Consider the following 19,395-nt stretch of genomic DNA (forward strand, 5'->3'; position numbering starts at 1 on the left):
GCTCACTGAAACTAATTGTAAACTTTTCGCAGAGGAGGCCAAGCTACTGGACCTGAATGAGCCAACGAATACGTCGTGCGTGAATTGGAATCAGTATTATACGACCTGCAAGCAGAGCGGCGAGAACCCCTTTCAGGGCACCATATCCTTCGACAACATCGGCATGGCCTGGGTGGCCATATTTCTGGTAAGTTGACAGCCGACAGCCGCAGACTTTTTGCCAATTAGCGCATCAAAACTTTTTGCTTAAACAAATAACAATGACCCAACATTGACACAGGACACGCAGCCAGGCAGCCAGGCAACGAGCGAGTCAGCGAGTCGAGTGTTTGTTGCATGTTAATTCCGCTGCTCAACTGCGGTGCAAGTTGCCACTTTTGGCATCGCTTTCAATTAAAGCAACAACAACAACAAACACGGCAGCAGCAACAGCAACAGCAGCTGTCGAATTTGCATAGGGCGCTAGCTGCTGCTGCTGCTGCTGCTGCTGCCAGCTAAGCGGGTCACGACGATTCGCCCCGCGGCACAGCGTGCCCCAAGCGCAATGTGTCAATAGACAGCGCCACGTTGCCACGACAACACGACAGCAGCAAAAACAGCAGCAGCAACAGCAACAAATTCGCAACTGGCTGCAAGTGTCATTGCAGATTGAATCATTTTCGGAAGTTAGCAGCTTATAGAATCACAGATTTGCAACACAAATTGGCAGTCCGCATTGCACGCCTCAGCTCGACACCTAATTGAAATTAGAAACCAAATTGAATACAAAAGCCAAAGTAAACAAAAGAATGAATAGACGAAGATACAATTAGGGCTGGGGTAAGAGATACAGATACAGATACAGATACAGATACAGATACAGATACAGATACAGATACAGATACAGATACAGATACAGATACAGATACAGATACAGATACAGATACAGATACAGATACAGATACAGATACAGATACAGATACAGATACAGATACAGATACAGATACAGATACAGATACAGATACAGATACAGATACAGATACAGATACAGATACAGATACAGATACAGATACAGATACAGATACAGATACAGATACAGATACAGATACAGATACAGATACAGATACAGATACAGATACAGATACAGATACAGATACAGATACAGATACAGATACAGATACAGATACAGATACAGATACAGATACAGATACAGATACAGATACAGATACAGATACAGATACAGATACAGATACAGATACAGATACAGATACAGATACAGATACAGATACAGATACAGATACAGATACAGATACAGATACAGATACAGATACAGATACAGATACAGATACAGATACAGATACAGATACAGATACAGATACAGATACAGATACAGATACAGATACAGATACAGATACAGATACAGATACAGATACAGATACAGATACAGATACAGATACAGATACAGATACAGATACAGATACAGATACAGATACAGATACAGATACAGATACAGATACAGATACAGATACAGATACAGATACAGATACAGATACAGATACAGATACAGATACAGATACAGATACAGATACAGATACAGATACAGATACAGATACAGATACAGATACAGATACAGATACAGATACAGATACAGATACAGATACAGATACAGATACAGATACAGATACAGATACAGATACAGATACAGATACAGATACAGATACAGATACAGATACAGATACAGATACAGATACAGATACAGATACAGATACAGATACAGATACAGATACAGATACAGATACAGATACAGATACAGATACAGATACAGATACAGATACAGATACAGATACAGATACAGATACAGATACAGATACAGATACAGATACAGATACAGATACAGATACAGATACAGATACAGATACAGATACAGATACAGATACAGATACAGATACAGATACAGATACAGATACAGATACAGATACAGATACAGATACAGATACAGATACAGATACAGATACAGATACAGATACAGATACAGATACAGATACAGATACAGATACAGATACAGATACAGATACAGATACAGATACAGATACAGATACAGATACAGATACAGATACAGATACAGATACAGATACAGATACAGATACAGATACAGATACAGATACAGATACAGATACAGATACAGATACAGATACAGATACAGATACAGATACAGATACAGATACAGATACAGATACAGATACAGATACAGATACAGATACAGATACAGATACAGATACAGATACAGATACAGATACAGATACAGATACAGATACAGATACAGATACAGATACAGATACAGATACAGATACAGATACAGATACAGATACAGATACAGATACAGATACAGATACAGATACAGATACAGATACAGATACAGATACAGATACAGATACAGATACAGATACAGATACAGATACAGATACAGATACAGATACAGATACAGATACAGATACAGATACAGATACAGATACAGATACAGATACAGATACAGATACAGATACAGATACAGATACAGATACAGATACAGATACAGATACAGATACAGATACAGATACAGATACAGATACAGATACAGATACAGATACAGATACAGATACAGATACAGATACAGATACAGATACAGATACAGATACAGATACAGATACAGATACAGATACAGATACAGATACAGATACAGATACAGATACAGATACAGATACAGATACAGATACAGATACAGATACAGATACAGATACAGATACAGATACAGATACAGATACAGATACAGATACAGATACAGATACAGATACAGATACAGATACAGATACAGATACAGATACAGATACAGATACAGATACAGATACAGATACAGATACAGATACAGATACAGATACAGATACAGATACAGATACAGATACAGATACAGATACAGATACAGATACAGATACAGATACAGATACAGATACAGATACAGATACAGATACAGATACAGATACAGATACAGATACAGATACAGATACAGATACAGATACAGATACAGATACAGATACAGATACAGATACAGATACAGATACAGATACAGATACAGATACAGATACAGATACAGATACAGATACAGATACAGATACAGATACAGATACAGATACAGATACAGATACAGATACAGATACAGATACAGATACAGATACAGATACAGATACAGATACAGATACAGATACAGATACAGATACAGATACAGATACAGATACAGATACAGATACAGATACAGATACAGATACAGATACAGATACAGATACAGATACAGATACAGATACAGATACAGATACAGATACAGATACAGATACAGATACAGATACAGATACAGATACAGATACAGATACAGATACAGATACAGATACAGATACAGATACAGATACAGATACAGATACAGATACAGATACAGATACAGATACAGATACAGATACAGATACAGATACAGATACAGATACAGATACAGATACAGATACAGATACAGATACAGATACAGATACAGATACAGATACAGATACAGATACAGATACAGATACAGATACAGATACAGATACAGATACAGATACAGATACAGATACAGATACAGATACAGATACAGATACAGATACAGATACAGATACAGATACAGATACAGATACAGATACAGATACAGATACAGATACAGATACAGATACAGATACAGATACAGATACAGATACAGATACAGATACAGATACAGATACAGATACAGATACAGATACAGATACAGATACAGATACAGATACAGATACAGATACAGATACAGATACAGATACAGATACAGATACAGATACAGATACAGATACAGATACAGATACAGATACAGATACAGATACAGATACAGATACAGATACAGATACAGATACAGATACAGATACAGATACAGATACAGATACAGATACAGATACAGATACAGATACAGATACAGATACAGATACAGATACAGATACAGATACAGATACAGATACAGATACAGATACAGATACAGATACAGATACAGATACAGATACAGATACAGATACAGATACAGATACAGATACAGATACAGATACAGATACAGATACAGATACAGATACAGATACAGATACAGATACAGATACAGATACAGATACAGATACAGATACAGATACAGATACAGATACAGATACAGATACAGATACAGATACAGATACAGATACAGATACAGATACAGATACAGATACAGATACAGATACAGATACAGATACAGATACAGATACAGATACAGATACAGATACAGATACAGATACAGATACAGATACAGATACAGATACAGATACAGATACAGATACAGATACAGATACAGATACAGATACAGATACAGATACAGATACAGATACAGATACAGATACAGATACAGATACAGATACAGATACAGATACAGATACAGATACAGATACAGATACAGATACAGATACAGATACAGATACAGATACAGATACAGATACAGATACAGATACAGATACAGATACAGATACAGATACAGATACAGATACAGATACAGATACAGATACAGATACAGATACAGATACAGATACAGATACAGATACAGATACAGATACAGATACAGATACAGATACAGATACAGATACAGATACAGATACAGATACAGATACAGATACAGATACAGATACAGATACAGATACAGATACAGATACAGATACAGATACAGATACAGATACAGATACAGATACAGATACAGATACAGATACAGATACAGATACAGATACAGATACAGATACAGATACAGATACAGATACAGATACAGATACAGATACAGATACAGATACAGATACAGATACAGATACAGATACAGATACAGATACAGATACAGATACAGATACAGATACAGATACAGATACAGATACAGATACAGATACAGATACAGATACAGATACAGATACAGATACAGATACAGATACAGATACAGATACAGATACAGATACAGATACAGATACAGATACAGATACAGATACAGATACAGATACAGATACAGATACAGATACAGATACAGATACAGATACAGATACAGATACAGATACAGATACAGATACAGATACAGATACAGATACAGATACAGATACAGATACAGATACAGATACAGATACAGATACAGATACAGATACAGATACAGATACAGATACAGATACAGATACAGATACAGATACAGATACAGATACAGATACAGATACAGATACAGATACAGATACAGATACAGATACAGATACAGATACAGATACAGATACAGATACAGATACAGATACAGATACAGATACAGATACAGATACAGATACAGATACAGATACAGATACAGATACAGATACAGATACAGATACAGATACAGATACAGATACAGATACAGATACAGATACAGATACAGATACAGATACAGATACAGATACAGATACAGATACAGATACAGATACAGATACAGATACAGATACAGATACAGATACAGATACAGATACAGATACAGATACAGATACAGATACAGATACAGATACAGATACAGATACAGATACAGATACAGATACAGATACAGATACAGATACAGATACAGATACAGATACAGATACAGATACAGATACAGATACAGATACAGATACAGATACAGATACAGATACAGATACAGATACAGATACAGATACAGATACAGATACAGATACAGATACAGATACAGATACAGATACAGATACAGATACAGATACAGATACAGATACAGATACAGATACAGATACAGATACAGATACAGATACAGATACAGATACAGATACAGATACAGATACAGATACAGATACAGATACAGATACAGATACAGATACAGATACAGATACAGATACAGATACAGATACAGATACAGATACAGATACAGATACAGATACAGATACAGATACAGATACAGATACAGATACAGATACAGATACAGATACAGATACAGATACAGATACAGATACAGATACAGATACAGATACAGATACAGATACAGATACAGATACAGATACAGATACAGATACAGATACAGATACAGATACAGATACAGATACAGATACAGATACAGATACAGATACAGATACAGATACAGATACAGATACAGATACAGATACAGATACAGATACAGATACAGATACAGATACAGATACCAGATACAGATACAGATACAGATACAGATACAGATACAGATACAGATACAGATACAGATACAGATACAGATACAGATACAGATACAGAGATACAGATACAGATACAGATACAGATACAGATACAGATACAGATACAGATACAGATACAGATACAGATACAGATACAGATACAGATACAGATACAGATACAGATACAGATACAGATACAGATACAGATACAGATACAGATACATACAGATACAGATACAGATACAGATACAGATACAGATACAGATACAGACACACAGATACACAGAACACCAGATACAGATACAGATACACACACACACATACAGATACACGTACACACAGATACGATACACACACACACGGCAAGCAAAACAATACTGAAATATTACGCATACGTGACGTGGTACAAAATGAAGAGCAGACCTTTGTTGTTGTTGGCCGCGCTGCCGGCTGCTAATTACGCTAAAAACAAAAGCAACAACAACAGGCGCATTGTTAACGTTTGTCACTTGTCATTGCAGGTCATCTCGCTGGAGGGCTGGACGGACATTATGTACTACGTGCAGGACGCGCACAGCTTCTGGGACTGGATCTACTTTGTGCTGCTAATTGTGGTAAGTGCGTGAGATACAAACACAGACGCACAGAGATATTTATGTATCTATGTGATGTATATAGATGCATATGTGTATGAGACTCAATATATATAGAGTATTCGACTAGCAAATACCCTCGTCAGTGGGATCAGCATGGGGAAGTATAAACCGAAGATGATGTCTCCACAGCAAACTGATTAATTGATTCATATCAAGACTAGATCGACTCAGTATTTATATGTACAGTATATATTTGTATTCTTCACGCTTCATGCCATTTCCCACATGCCCACATACTACCCGTTGGCTCAATTTCAATGGGTTCAGGCCATAAACCAAGCTTGACCTGGCTATTTGACTGATTGATAATTAACGTTTAACGTTTATGTGGCTGTCTCGCTTGTGGGTCTTAAATGAGCATTAAGAAACTTGAAGCTGCAAGCTGAGGATAAGCATAAACTTGTTCAATTGAATAGCTATGTGGACATACAGATGCTTTGGCTGTCAAGCCAGTCAGCGAGCATGAGGTGAAAGCGCCATTAAGTAGGCTATAAAAAACTAACTAGTTCTATATGAAAACTTTACTATTTAGCTCAAGTTGATCTATATGGCATTTCATTAGAAATATTTCTCAAAGCAGAGATAGAAAACACGATTTGGAGTCTGCAACTATTCGAGGTCAAGTGCAAAGGAATATTTGATGGGCCAAGTCAAGAGCCAGTTGAGCTTGACTCTGAGTCCTCCTGGCTTATTCAATTTGTTGTTCAAACTCGTAATTGGGCTGAGCTGTAAACAGAGTCACTCTTTTCGACAGCTTTGCATTCCATTAATTCAGGTCAGTGGTATTGACATATGAGTTGCCTAATTGTATTTTGAGGATTGGGCTTTGTTGTGCCCCTACCTCCCCCCCGCCTGAAAGATTTCCATTTGTATTTTAAAAATTTTTGAATCGAATTCAGATGAGTGCACAAAGCAATGAAGCTAAGGCAATTTGAATATGTAAATATGTGTGTTGCACACACACAAACACACTCATTCTCTCTCTGTATCTCTCTGTCTCTGTCTGAATAAAGAATAATAAAAGTGCAGTTAGCTGGGGATTCATCATGCGTTTGTCTAGTTGACCACATGTGGCAAGCTCTTGTTGCATCTTCAGGTGTACGTGTGTGTGTGTGTGTGAATATCAGATGTCCTTGTACTAATTAAAAACCTTTTAATCCAACACACACACAAACACAAACACACACACATCACTTATGCTGAAAGCTTGTTTCGCTATCTCGCTCGATTCAGCTGCTTTGTTTGTTGCTCATTTGATGTGCAAAATGATTTTTGCTATTGCCCAGGCAACCAGCAACAGCAACAACAGCAACAGCAGCAACAGCAACTGCAGCAGCAATAACTTTTCATATGCAAATAGCTGGCAGTCTATAGGAAGGCATATATCCATCCACCTGCCCATCCATGGCCCGCTTCCATCCACTCGGCGAGCGGCAACCCTCCTTTATGTTTTATGCTATTGAAAGTTGCTTGTTGCCAGCAAGGAAATTGCATATTTATGTTGTTGTTGCTCCTTTTTCTCGTTTTCGAGAAACATTTTGTGCAGCGTGCGCCACACAAATTCAGAAATTAGAAACATTTCGCTCGGCATACCCTCGACAATCTGAATGCGGCTGAGCTGGCTGTGATATGGATGATATCTGATACGGATGATGTGAGTCAGAGGATCAGCTCTCACTTGATTCCATTTAGAAATGAAATGCCTTCGATGAAAAGAAAAGTCACTCTGCCGCTTTTAGTTTTCTCTATAGAAATGCTGTCAGTCGAGTCAGTTGATCAATCAATCAATCATTTAGTCAGTCTTACAAAATAAGTGATGATAGGTAATCCTAGAGTCAATCAACCACTCAGTCAGTCAATCAGTTAGTGCAAACAAACAATCAATCAATCAATCAATCAGACACGTTACAATCAATCAGTCAGTCAATCAGACAAACTACAATGAAAGACTCAATCGATAAGCTAGTCAATCAATCAGTAACAGTCAATCAGATAGACAATCAATCAGTCAGTCAATCAGACAAACTACAATGAAAGATTCAATCAATAGGCTAGCTAATCAATCAGTCAGTCGTTCAATCAGTTAGACAATCAATCAGTCAATCAGTTAGACAATCAATCAGTCAGTCAATCAGATAAACTACAATGAAAGACTCAATCAATGGGCTGGTCAATCAATCAGTCAGTCGTACAATCAGTTAGACAATCAATCAATGAGCTGTAACAAACTCTGTACTTATTCACATATCCAAGTGATACTACAGGGTATTTGCCAGTCTGTCTACTTGTTGACGTTTCTTTGTTGCTGCTTTTGTTGTAGAAAAATATGTTTTCAATTTAAAGTTGGCAAATTTGTTTTGCCAGAAAGCTATTAAAATGCAACAGCAAGCTAATGGATGGCTATCCATGGAAAGAGAGAGAGAGAGAGAGAGAGCTAGAGAGAGAGAGAGAGAGCAAGAAAGGAGCACTCGGGCAGTGAGCTAAATTGGCAGCTCAACTAATTTGCAGTCATTGAACGAACAACAAATCAAAAGTTCCACAATTCGTACCGCCTCCTGCCGACCTGCTGCTGCCTCTGCCGCTGCCTCTGCTGCAGCTGCTGCCTGTTGCAGGCAGTCGCTATCGACGCTGCCTCAATTTGTGGCGCAAACTAGTTTTGTCGCCTGCGGCATGTGAAAATGTGAAAAGTTGCGAAATTTGATTTGATTCGAGCTCTAACAAAACCATTCGGATTTTCTCCACTTTCTTCGCAGATTGGCTCGTTCTTCATGATCAACCTGTGCCTGGTCGTCATCGCCACCCAGTTCTCGGAGACGAAGAAGCGCGAGATGGAGCGCATGCGGCAGGAGCGCGCCCGCTATACGTCCACATCGACGCTGGCGAGCAGCACCAACAACTCGGAGCCGGCCACGTGCTACGCCGAGATAGTCAAATACATAGCCCATCTGTGGCGACGCTTCAAGAGACGAATGTTAAAGAAGTACAGATTATATAAGTATGCTGCTTGTCCGTTTTTTGGTTTGATTCAATTACGTTTTGCGTTCACCTGTTTACCTTTCACACTGTTCTCGTTTCTCACTCACTCAACGCCGTCTCATTGTATACTAAATGCCATCAAATATTTATCATCAACTTAACAATTGCTTAGCTTGACAACAACTGCAACAGGTCAGGCTCCCCGTCAGGCACAGTTCTCACAGTTCTCACAGTTCCGCACACCGCACACCCACCCAGAGTGAAGGACTAATCCTCGCGCTAATCTCCACCTCGATTGACTCAGCTCTTATCTCAGAGCTCACAATTTGTTCCCCTCTGCCAGAGTCTTGAGATTTTCGCAAATCCCACTATCTTAACGGCTTGATTGGGCTGCCGGAAACGACAGTTCCAAAGTTCATTTCGTGGCCTCTTATAGAACATGCTCTTTGATATTATCGAATTGTATTATTAAGGCTTTAACGAGCTTATGCTCAAGTTGTCTTTTATGCCGCATTTGCTTAATTATGTTTTATCCTCTTTGCTTCATTCTGCTTCCGCTTCAAATAGGCTACAAGCAGGCGTACAATAACCAGCCTAATCTAATCCGACTGTACCTAAACTTGTTTATCCTAACCCCAAACTAACCAAACACAACTCTGTCCCAGCTCCATCCCTACTTAACACTCTGATATCAACATGTCCTAGTCCATAGTCTATCCCAGCTTACACCAGCCAAGCTAACCTAATCTGACTCTACCAGAACTAACCTTGTTTAATTTAACCCCAAACTAACCTAACACAACTCTGTCCCAGCTCCATCCCTACTCAACCCTCTCATATCAACATGTCCTAGTTCACAGTCCATCCCAGCTTACAATAGCGAAACTAACCTAATCCAATTGTACCTAAACTTGTTTAACCTAACCCCAACCTAACCTAGCTCAACTCTGTCCCAGCTCTATCCTTATATAACCCTTTCATATCAACATGTCCTAGTCTTACAATAACCAACCCAACCTAATCTGACTCTATCAGAACTCTTCAACCTAACCTTGCTCAATTCCGTCCTATCTCCATCCCTACTTAATCCCCGCATATCAACATGTTCTAGTCCACAGTCTATCCTAACTTTTTCTTGCATTGCCTACGCTTTGGAATATATTCTAGCTCTGCTAATCACAAGCCCATTCTAACCATGTCCAGCCTTATCTCACCTAAGCTCAGCTCTATCAGTCTTTCAGATGTGCAGCATTTTATGCAACTGATAGATAAACTTTGCTAAATAGGTTATTGAAAATAGCATATCCTTTGAAAAAATATACGAAAAACTTGTCCTTGCCCAACCACAAGTCAAGTTTTTTTTTATTTTTTCAATTGACCGAAAACTTGACTATTCCAAGTATCTTCCATGAGAAAGTTCTCAAATGGAGTTAAGACTTCAAGTTAACTGTATTTGATGTCGAATTGACTTTCTCAGCTCAGAAGTTTACACCCCATGCAGAGTAGCGTCGCCCAGAGAGACAGACCGACCGAGCCCTGCCCCTGCCCTTGCCCGACACGCCGTTAGATTTTATTGTATTTTATTTGCGATACTTGGGTTTGAGTTCGTTTTCCTTTGCGCCTCGGACCCGGATCCTCCACAGCTCTGGCTAAAATATATATATTTATATATCCAAATATATATATATATATGTTTGTGATTTATTAAAAATTCATTTAACATGCGTTCCGCTTCTCACGTCCTGCAGCGCACGTTCTCTTCGTTTCGTTTTCTGTTATTTATGTGTATTCTTTTTTCTGCTCTTTAGTTCTCTCGTTTACAGTTGTCAACTTTTTGGGTTTTGCATTTTTTATGGGCTTTGGTTTTCAATTATTTGCACTTGCATTTGGTCGCCTGTGTTGTTCCCCAACCGTTGTTCCTGTTGTAGTTGTATCTCGTATAACAGGAGAACAACAAATACAACATGTAGAGTTAGTCACCTTAAGTATTGACTGTTGATTCTGATTGTGACTCTGACTCTGACTCTGACTCTGATTCTACTGACTCTGACTCTGATTTAACTCTGACTCTGACTCTGACTCTGATTCTGACTCTGACTCTGATTCTATCTCTATCTCTGGGATTCTGACTCTGATTCTGACTCTGATTCTGACTCTGATTCTGACTCTGACTCTGATTCTATCTCTATCTCTGGGATTCTGCCTCTGACTCTGACTCTGACTCTGACTCTGACTCTGACTCTGATTGAGATTCTGACTCTGACTCTGACTCTGACTTTGACTCTGATTGAGATTCTGACTCTAACTCTGACTCTGACTCTGCCAAATGATAGTATCATAGACTACGCTAGTATAGTCAGCTAGTATTAATTGCAACACAATATAAAACTATTCAGATTTAAGCGTACATAGTCTAGACAACATCTAGCGCATGCATAGCAATCAGAAACAATCGTATGAAATATGCATGAGATTTCCTCTCAATCGATCTGTAAGCTCAAGAGATTCAAAAAGTATGAAAACTTTCAAATACCTCAGATTCACAGTCAAGAGCTTTCCGTGTAATAAAGTATGCCAAACTTTTGCCAGTCGAGCAGAAGCATCAAGCTTTAAGGTTCTTTCAGTGCACTCGACTTTAATTTGACTAATCAACGATAATTAATATTAAATTGTGAAAATAAAACGCACTTAATATGGACTCGGTAAACAGTTGATTAATTTCCAACAGCTGCTCAAGTGTTTGCCCAAGGTCTGGAAACAATTCGGCTTTGAATGTTAAACAAGATTGACTCAGTGAAAGTCATGCCCGAGTGCCTCGGCTGGCTTGAGGCCAGAAGCACTTCAGCTATGCGAAATGCTTTAAAACGTTTACAGCACATGAGCCACCCCGTCTACCTGTCTCTCTCTCTCTCTCTATTCCTGTCTCTCTGTCTTCCTGTCTCTCTCTCTCTCTGTCGCTATAAAATATTTTAATTTTCATTTGCATTCGTCTTGTTCGACGCTCGTTTGTTGTGGTTGTCGTTGTTTTTGCTTATTTGCGTTGTTCATTTGATTGAATTATGTAATTGTTGTCTAATTAGTAAGCACACACACACACACACACACACACACTCACTTACTGCTACACAATTAGACAATGTCTAATGATGCCACTGAGAGTCACACGCACGTTAACCAAAACCTCAAAACAGAACTCGCACACGTTCTCACCTGAGCCACACGTCCGTGTGTGTGTGTGTGTGTGTTTGTGTCGATGTGTGTGTGTGTGTTCGTGTGTGTTTGTATGTTATGCATGAATTTACTTTCGACTACAGACACTAATCGTTTGCCCTTCTGCCCTTAACACCTGCCACGCTCTGCTGCCGCGCCCTCCTTCGGCCCCCATCGTCGCCCTCGTCCAGGTATCAGAGGCAACAGCGGCGCGAGGGTCTGCTGCCCAATGCGGACAATCTGACGTTTTCGCCGTCGCGCATCAAGTGCCATCACCCGAACTGCCCCAAGTACAGTAATCGCAAGCCGTCCAGCATACAGGATCAGATGATTACCGTTATGGTGCCGCTCAATTCCAACAACAACAACAACAACAATAACAACAACAGCAACAGCCACAACAACAGCAACAGCAGCAACAATGGCAGCGGCAACGGCGGCGCCGGCGGTGCCAGCGGAGCTGCCGGTGGTGCTGGCAGCAACAGCCAGAATCACACCACCGTGGCATTGATTAATGGCATCAACGGCAGCACCGCCAGCGTCTCGATGGCCCAGCAGCAACAGTTGGTGGCAGGCGGTGCCGCTTCGCAGGCGCAACTCTCCTCCTCGGACAACACGGAGCAGTCGCTGGGCGAGGGCAGCGGCTCGGGCGTGGCGCGGCGCACCTCCTCGATGAAGAAGCCCACCGCCCAGCATGGCCACGGCCACGGCCTGCAGCTGAAACCGGAGGCAGCTGGCGGCGAGCAGAAGACGATTCTGCTCAAGCTGCCACAGCAGGTCATGGACTCGGACCAACTGATCGTAAGTATCGCCCGACCAGACGAAGAGGCTGACAAAAAGCAACAGTATACCCATCCAAAAACTCTCCAAAGATATACGATATGCACTTGTCCAAATTGTAGGCCACATAGAGTCGATATGTTATTGAAACGCAACGACCATATACGATACTACTAAATACGATATGCAATGGGATCTATTGCAAATGATATACTATATTTGACAAAATACGATATGGCATAGAATACAAGTCACTTACGATATAACAGATACGGTACGACATACTCTCAATAAATACTATGTACGTGCTGTAACTCAACAATCTACATTATAACATCGATATATCGTATGCGATATATTGGCTGGATATACGAATTACGGTATTCAGAACTCACTTTGTACGCACTACATAGATTTATTTTACAACCAGCAAGGATATACAATTATGATACAATCCAAATTGGTCATATCGTGAACGATATTACATATGCTACTTGGCTCTCATACGATATTCAATATACATATCATGCATGACATCTCAGACTATGCATAGCGTCAAACTGCAGGATATACGAGCTCTTCTACATACGATATACAACATACGATATTCGTGTGTCGTATCGTGAACGAGCGTATAACCTAATTAACTGTTATACGATATTCGATACACATATAATCTCAGGCTATACGATATACTACATACGATATTCGTGTGTGTACTTAACTGTTATACGATATTCGATATACATATCATAGACACGACATCCCAGACTATGCATAGAGTCAAACTTGTGGCTATACGATATACCACATACGATATTCGTGTTTGTCATATCGTGAACGAGCTTACGCTATACGCTACTTAGCTGTCATACGATATTCGATATACATATCATTGGCATGACATCCCAGCATATCGTGTAACTGCAGGCTATACGAGTTATACTACATACGATATACCACATACGATATTCGATATAACGCAGCTCCAGACTTCGCTTGAAAACTCCACAAACAGACTCAACAACTAAGAAACAATTACCAATTCCAATAATACTCTTGACCATCCACTAACTTACCTATGTAATACCGCTAATAATGATCTTTCATATTTGCCACGAACGTTGCACAACTTGTAGCTGCAGTTGGGAAATTTAGGCAAGGTATTGCAATCTATCACAACTACAATTTTTAAGAAACCTCTTTAAAAAATCACATGTATATATAACAAACAAGCTAAAACTAATTTGAGCCCCGGCTAACCGAGGCAACCCGAGCAGAAATATGAAATCGAACATATCGAGAGGATATGGATTTATTGTGAATTTTGTTTGGTTAAGTAGATCAATTTAAAGCAGAATATTTTTCCCAGCGATCGAAATATATTTAGCAATAAAGTATTAAAATCGAGTGATACAATATCATAATATTATGGTATTGGGATTTGATGACATTAGAATATAATTTGGAATATGGAGGGAAATATTCTAATGAAAATTCCATATTTCTGCAAGGGCATAAAGTAAAAATCCTTGACGAGACTGCAATTAAATAAGAGATATAATAAATGCTCGAAGCGAAAGGGAAATTGATACCCATTAAATGTGAATGCAGTGTACAAAAGAACCTACGTCCACAGCCCCAGCGGCCCTGGTGACCCATTGACCCATTGTTCCATTAGACCTATTGTTGAAATGCCAATTAATTATTCAAATATTTGCTGCATTTCATTACATATTTAAACAGCAATTGAGATTCATCCGCCTCGGCGATTCCCTCATGGAAGAAGTGCTGGCATTTTGAGGGATATAGATTTGTGCTTTATGAATATTAGATGTAATTATTCCAGGATTAGATTTTTGTAATTCTATTTTAGCGCTGACATCATGGGCTTAGCGTATCAATGTCAAGCGAGAAGCTTCGCGGTACTGATAAAAAACAATACTTAATTAAAGTTTCGCTTATACGTATATTGAGCTTATCAAGTTAATCAACGGCCCTCGAATTCCTCAGAGAAAGTCATATCATATAACAACTCAAGTGCTCAAGATTTGCATTTGGTTCTTATAAGCTTTCATTCAGCTTTATTATAGTAGCTCACTGATAATTCTAGCCAGTTTAGCTTAGCGATAAATGCTGAATATTTATCGATAACAATTTAACATTTAAAGCTAAGGTATCTCCCGGGCGAGCATGCCCAACAAAAAGGCTTACCTATTTGTTTACTTGGTCTCTAGAGGTTTCCATTAGCGCTTCCTGCCCAGGGCCCACTGTACATAATCGAACCCTAAAAAAACCGTTTAAGTCGCAATTCTAAATGAAAGTTTTAAACTATTTTGAAATGTTTATCAACTAATGTTGCACGATCTAATGCATATTTATTATTCTACCCATATACCCCACTTCAATTTCCCACTCTCTCGCTCTCTCCCTCTCTCTGTTTGTTTGCCTTCCTCTCTCCATCTCTGTCTATAGAGCCATCCATGCACCTCGGGCTTCCTCAGTCCGCCCACCTCGGCCAGCCGCCGTCCCTCGGTGATGTTCAATGAGTACGTGCTGCTGCACACTCCGCCAGCGTTGAGCAATGAGCCAACAGCAGCAGCAGCAGCTGCTGCCGCTGCCACAACAACAGCAGCAACAGCTATAGCAACCACTGCAACAGCAGCAGCAGCAGCAGCAGCGGCAACAACAACAGCTGCAGCAGCAATGGCCACAGCAACAACTAGCATTGGCAGCAGCAGCGGCGGCAACATCCACTCCATGGAGAAGATGACCCAGGCAGGAGACGGCAGCATTTGGCAGGTGAGTGCTGGGGGAGGAGGGGGCGTGACAGCCAGCAGACAATCGACTCACATTGTTCAATATTGATGGCAGGTGAATCTACCGCAGAGCATCGGCACCATCGCCAATCCGTACGCCGAGTGCTCCGAGCTGGGCATACACGATGCGATGACTTGTCAAGAGCTTTTGGCATTCTCTGTGGCATTTTCAGCGGCGCTGCCGACGGGTCAGAGCACGCTCGAATCGTTCTACTCGTCGCTGGCGCGCTGCGATCCGCACACAGTCGAGGCCCTGAACAAGGTGCAGCAGCAGAAGCGTCTGACAGCAGCAACAGCAGCTGCAACAACAGCAGCAACAACAGCAACAACAGCAACAACAGCACCGGCAACGGCAACAGCAGCAGCAGCACCGGCAACAGTTGCTGCTGCCGCTGATATACTCGACTCGAGTGCGGATGTGCCGGCACCGGGACTGAGCCTGGAGCTGGCCGCTGTCTCGGCGGCTGTGCCCATGGAGAATCGGCGCAAGGAGCGCCCGCATTTGCCCCACAACAACAACAACAACAACAATAACAATAATAATAATAACAACAACAACAACAACAGCAAAAGCAATCACAGCCGCAACACGGGCGGCGGACAGCGTCACCATGGACAGCGCAGCCACGCCCCCACCGGCAACTACATGGAGGACTATGCCTGCTGCTACGATCTGTACCAGAACGCCCTGTCGCCCCTCGACGAGCGCCAGCGTCCCCGCTCGCCAGCCCTGCGCCTGCTGATCTCCGTCTACCGGTGCCTGATGCGGGTCTGCAGCTGGATACGGCGCTACATCAAGCGGCTGGTCGAGCACAAGTACTTCCAGCAGGGCATCCTCTTGGCCATATTGATCAATACGCTCTCGATGGGCATCGAGTACCACAACCAGCCCGAGGAGCTGACGGCCATTGTTGAGACGAGCAACGTCGTCTTCTCCGGCATCTTTGCCGTCGAGATGCTGCTCAAGGTAATTGCCGAGGGACCCTTTCGCTACATAGCCAACGGCTTCAATGTCTTCGACGGCATCATCGTCATACTCAGGTGAGCGCATTCACAATGGCTGTCAGTGCGTCCAGCTAACCTACTCTCGCCCTCCCCCGCCCTTAGCGCCATTGAGATATGCCAGACGTTTGCGGGCAACGGCACTGGCGGCGGCGGCTCCGGTCTGTCCGTCCTTCGGACCTTCCGTCTGCTGCGCATCCTGAAGCTCGTGCGCTTCATGCCCAATCTGCGACGTCAACTGTTTGTCATGCTGCGCACCATGGACAACGTTGCTGTCTTCTTCTCACTGCTCGTACTCTTTATATTCATATTCAGGTGAGTTCTACTGTAGCCAACACACACACAGACACCGAGACACACTCACACACACACACACAGGAATATTTGCATGTGTACTAACAGCAATTGCCGATGGGGCAGGCGTCTGTGTGGCACACGTCTAACACCGCATAAACACTTGACCACAACAGAAACTAAACAGTAAAATGCGAAAGATATCACATCTATATAAAGGGAGGAAAATACCACAAACAGAAAACAGAAAACTCCTGAAAAGTGTTGGCAAGAGAAGGAAAACCGAAAGAACTCAGAGTTGGCCTCAAAGCTAATATATCATCGTGTATGAATATGTTTGTAAATTTTGAGTTTGAGAACTAGCTCTGATCTAATAATGTCAAGTGGATTTGCCACGCCAATATTGTGAGCTAATTAGATAGTTGACTCTAATCTCCCATTGTAGATCTGTTGGGAGATACCAAGAAAATATTTGACTTAAACATAACTCGAATATGACTTCAATCAGTTCTCTAGAGATAAAACACTATTTTAAACCTAAAGCACGAGTATTATAGAATCTCTTAGTTTAGAGTTCTTTAGAGTATTTTTGGATAGAGTTCTTAGTCATTAGATCTTAGGTTGAAGCAAACCTTCGAGTATTAGATTAACGAATATGAGTTCAAAAGGCAGCTATATGCTACAGATACATATATTTGGTATTCGTAGGAATCCATTGAGAGCAATATGAGCTCTAGACCTATGAACCAACTCGTTTATTAGTCAAAACTTTAAGCCAAAGAGAACTTTAAATATTCAATGCAAGGCATTAATCAAAATAAAGTTCAGTCATATCTAAATTAGCTGCTCGAATCAAATCGGGAATTTCAGATAATCATCATGGATACGTCCCACTCTTTGCCAACGATTTCATGAAGTTCGCGCTGAGCTGAGCTCAATTTCCACTTAAGACTCACACACACACAGACATACATACATACACACATACATACATACATACCTGCGTATATATGGATATGTACAGTAATGTATATCGTAATGCTGATGCGCATCCAATTAATCCAAAAATGACCCACTAAACCACTAAACCACTGACCCGCCGCATCAGTGACCCACTAAACAGTTGAGTGTGTTATTATTTTTTTTTTTCTTGTCGTTAGTTCATGGCTCTTAGAGCTTCGTTAATATGCCAAAGATGATGTTTAGTAATCGTCTGGTCTATATTATACGGCATAGAGTTGCGTAATACTAATCTGATTATTCAATCTGCTAGCTTCTAATTAGCCCCTCAGTTACTACAACAACAACAACAACGACGACTACTAATAGTGATCTAAGAGAAATAGTTATTAACACACACACATACACACACACGCATACACTTGACATTCACAACATCATCTATAGAACAGATCGTTCACATACACAGAGAGCGAGAGAGAG

General features: G+C 40.5%; 1 protein-coding gene across 15 annotated transcripts in view; it reads left to right on the forward strand.

Annotated features, from left to right (window-relative positions):
• The window catches only part of Ca-alpha1T (Ca[2+]-channel protein alpha[[1]] subunit T), a 129,489-nt gene that overhangs the window by 89,761 nt on the left and 20,333 nt on the right, over positions 1-19,395 (forward strand). For 9 of the 15 annotated variants that reach the window (XM_089263123.1, XM_089263124.1, XM_089263118.1 and 6 more), the window contains 8 exons: positions 33-187; positions 6,737-6,829; positions 9,625-9,866; positions 13,249-13,858; positions 14,977-15,000; positions 16,313-16,639; positions 16,712-17,697; positions 17,764-17,973. In XM_089263123.1, the coding sequence (XP_089119249.1) occupies positions 33-187; positions 6,737-6,829; positions 9,625-9,866; positions 13,249-13,858; positions 14,977-15,000; positions 16,313-16,639; positions 16,712-17,697; positions 17,764-17,973 (2,647 nt within the window). The remainder of the gene's footprint in view (positions 1-32; positions 188-6,736; positions 6,830-9,624; positions 9,867-13,248; positions 13,859-14,976; positions 15,001-16,312; positions 16,640-16,711; positions 17,698-17,763; positions 17,974-19,395) is intronic. The other 6 variants (XM_089263120.1, XM_089263130.1, XM_089263126.1 and 3 more) reach the window with 2 other exon arrangements.

The sequence above is a fragment of the Drosophila navojoa genome, chromosome X, assembly GCF_054131105.1.
Source record: "Drosophila navojoa isolate 15081-1374.11 chromosome X, UAZ_NAV_1.0, whole genome shotgun sequence".
NCBI lineage: Eukaryota > Metazoa > Arthropoda > Insecta > Diptera > Drosophilidae > Drosophila > Drosophila navojoa.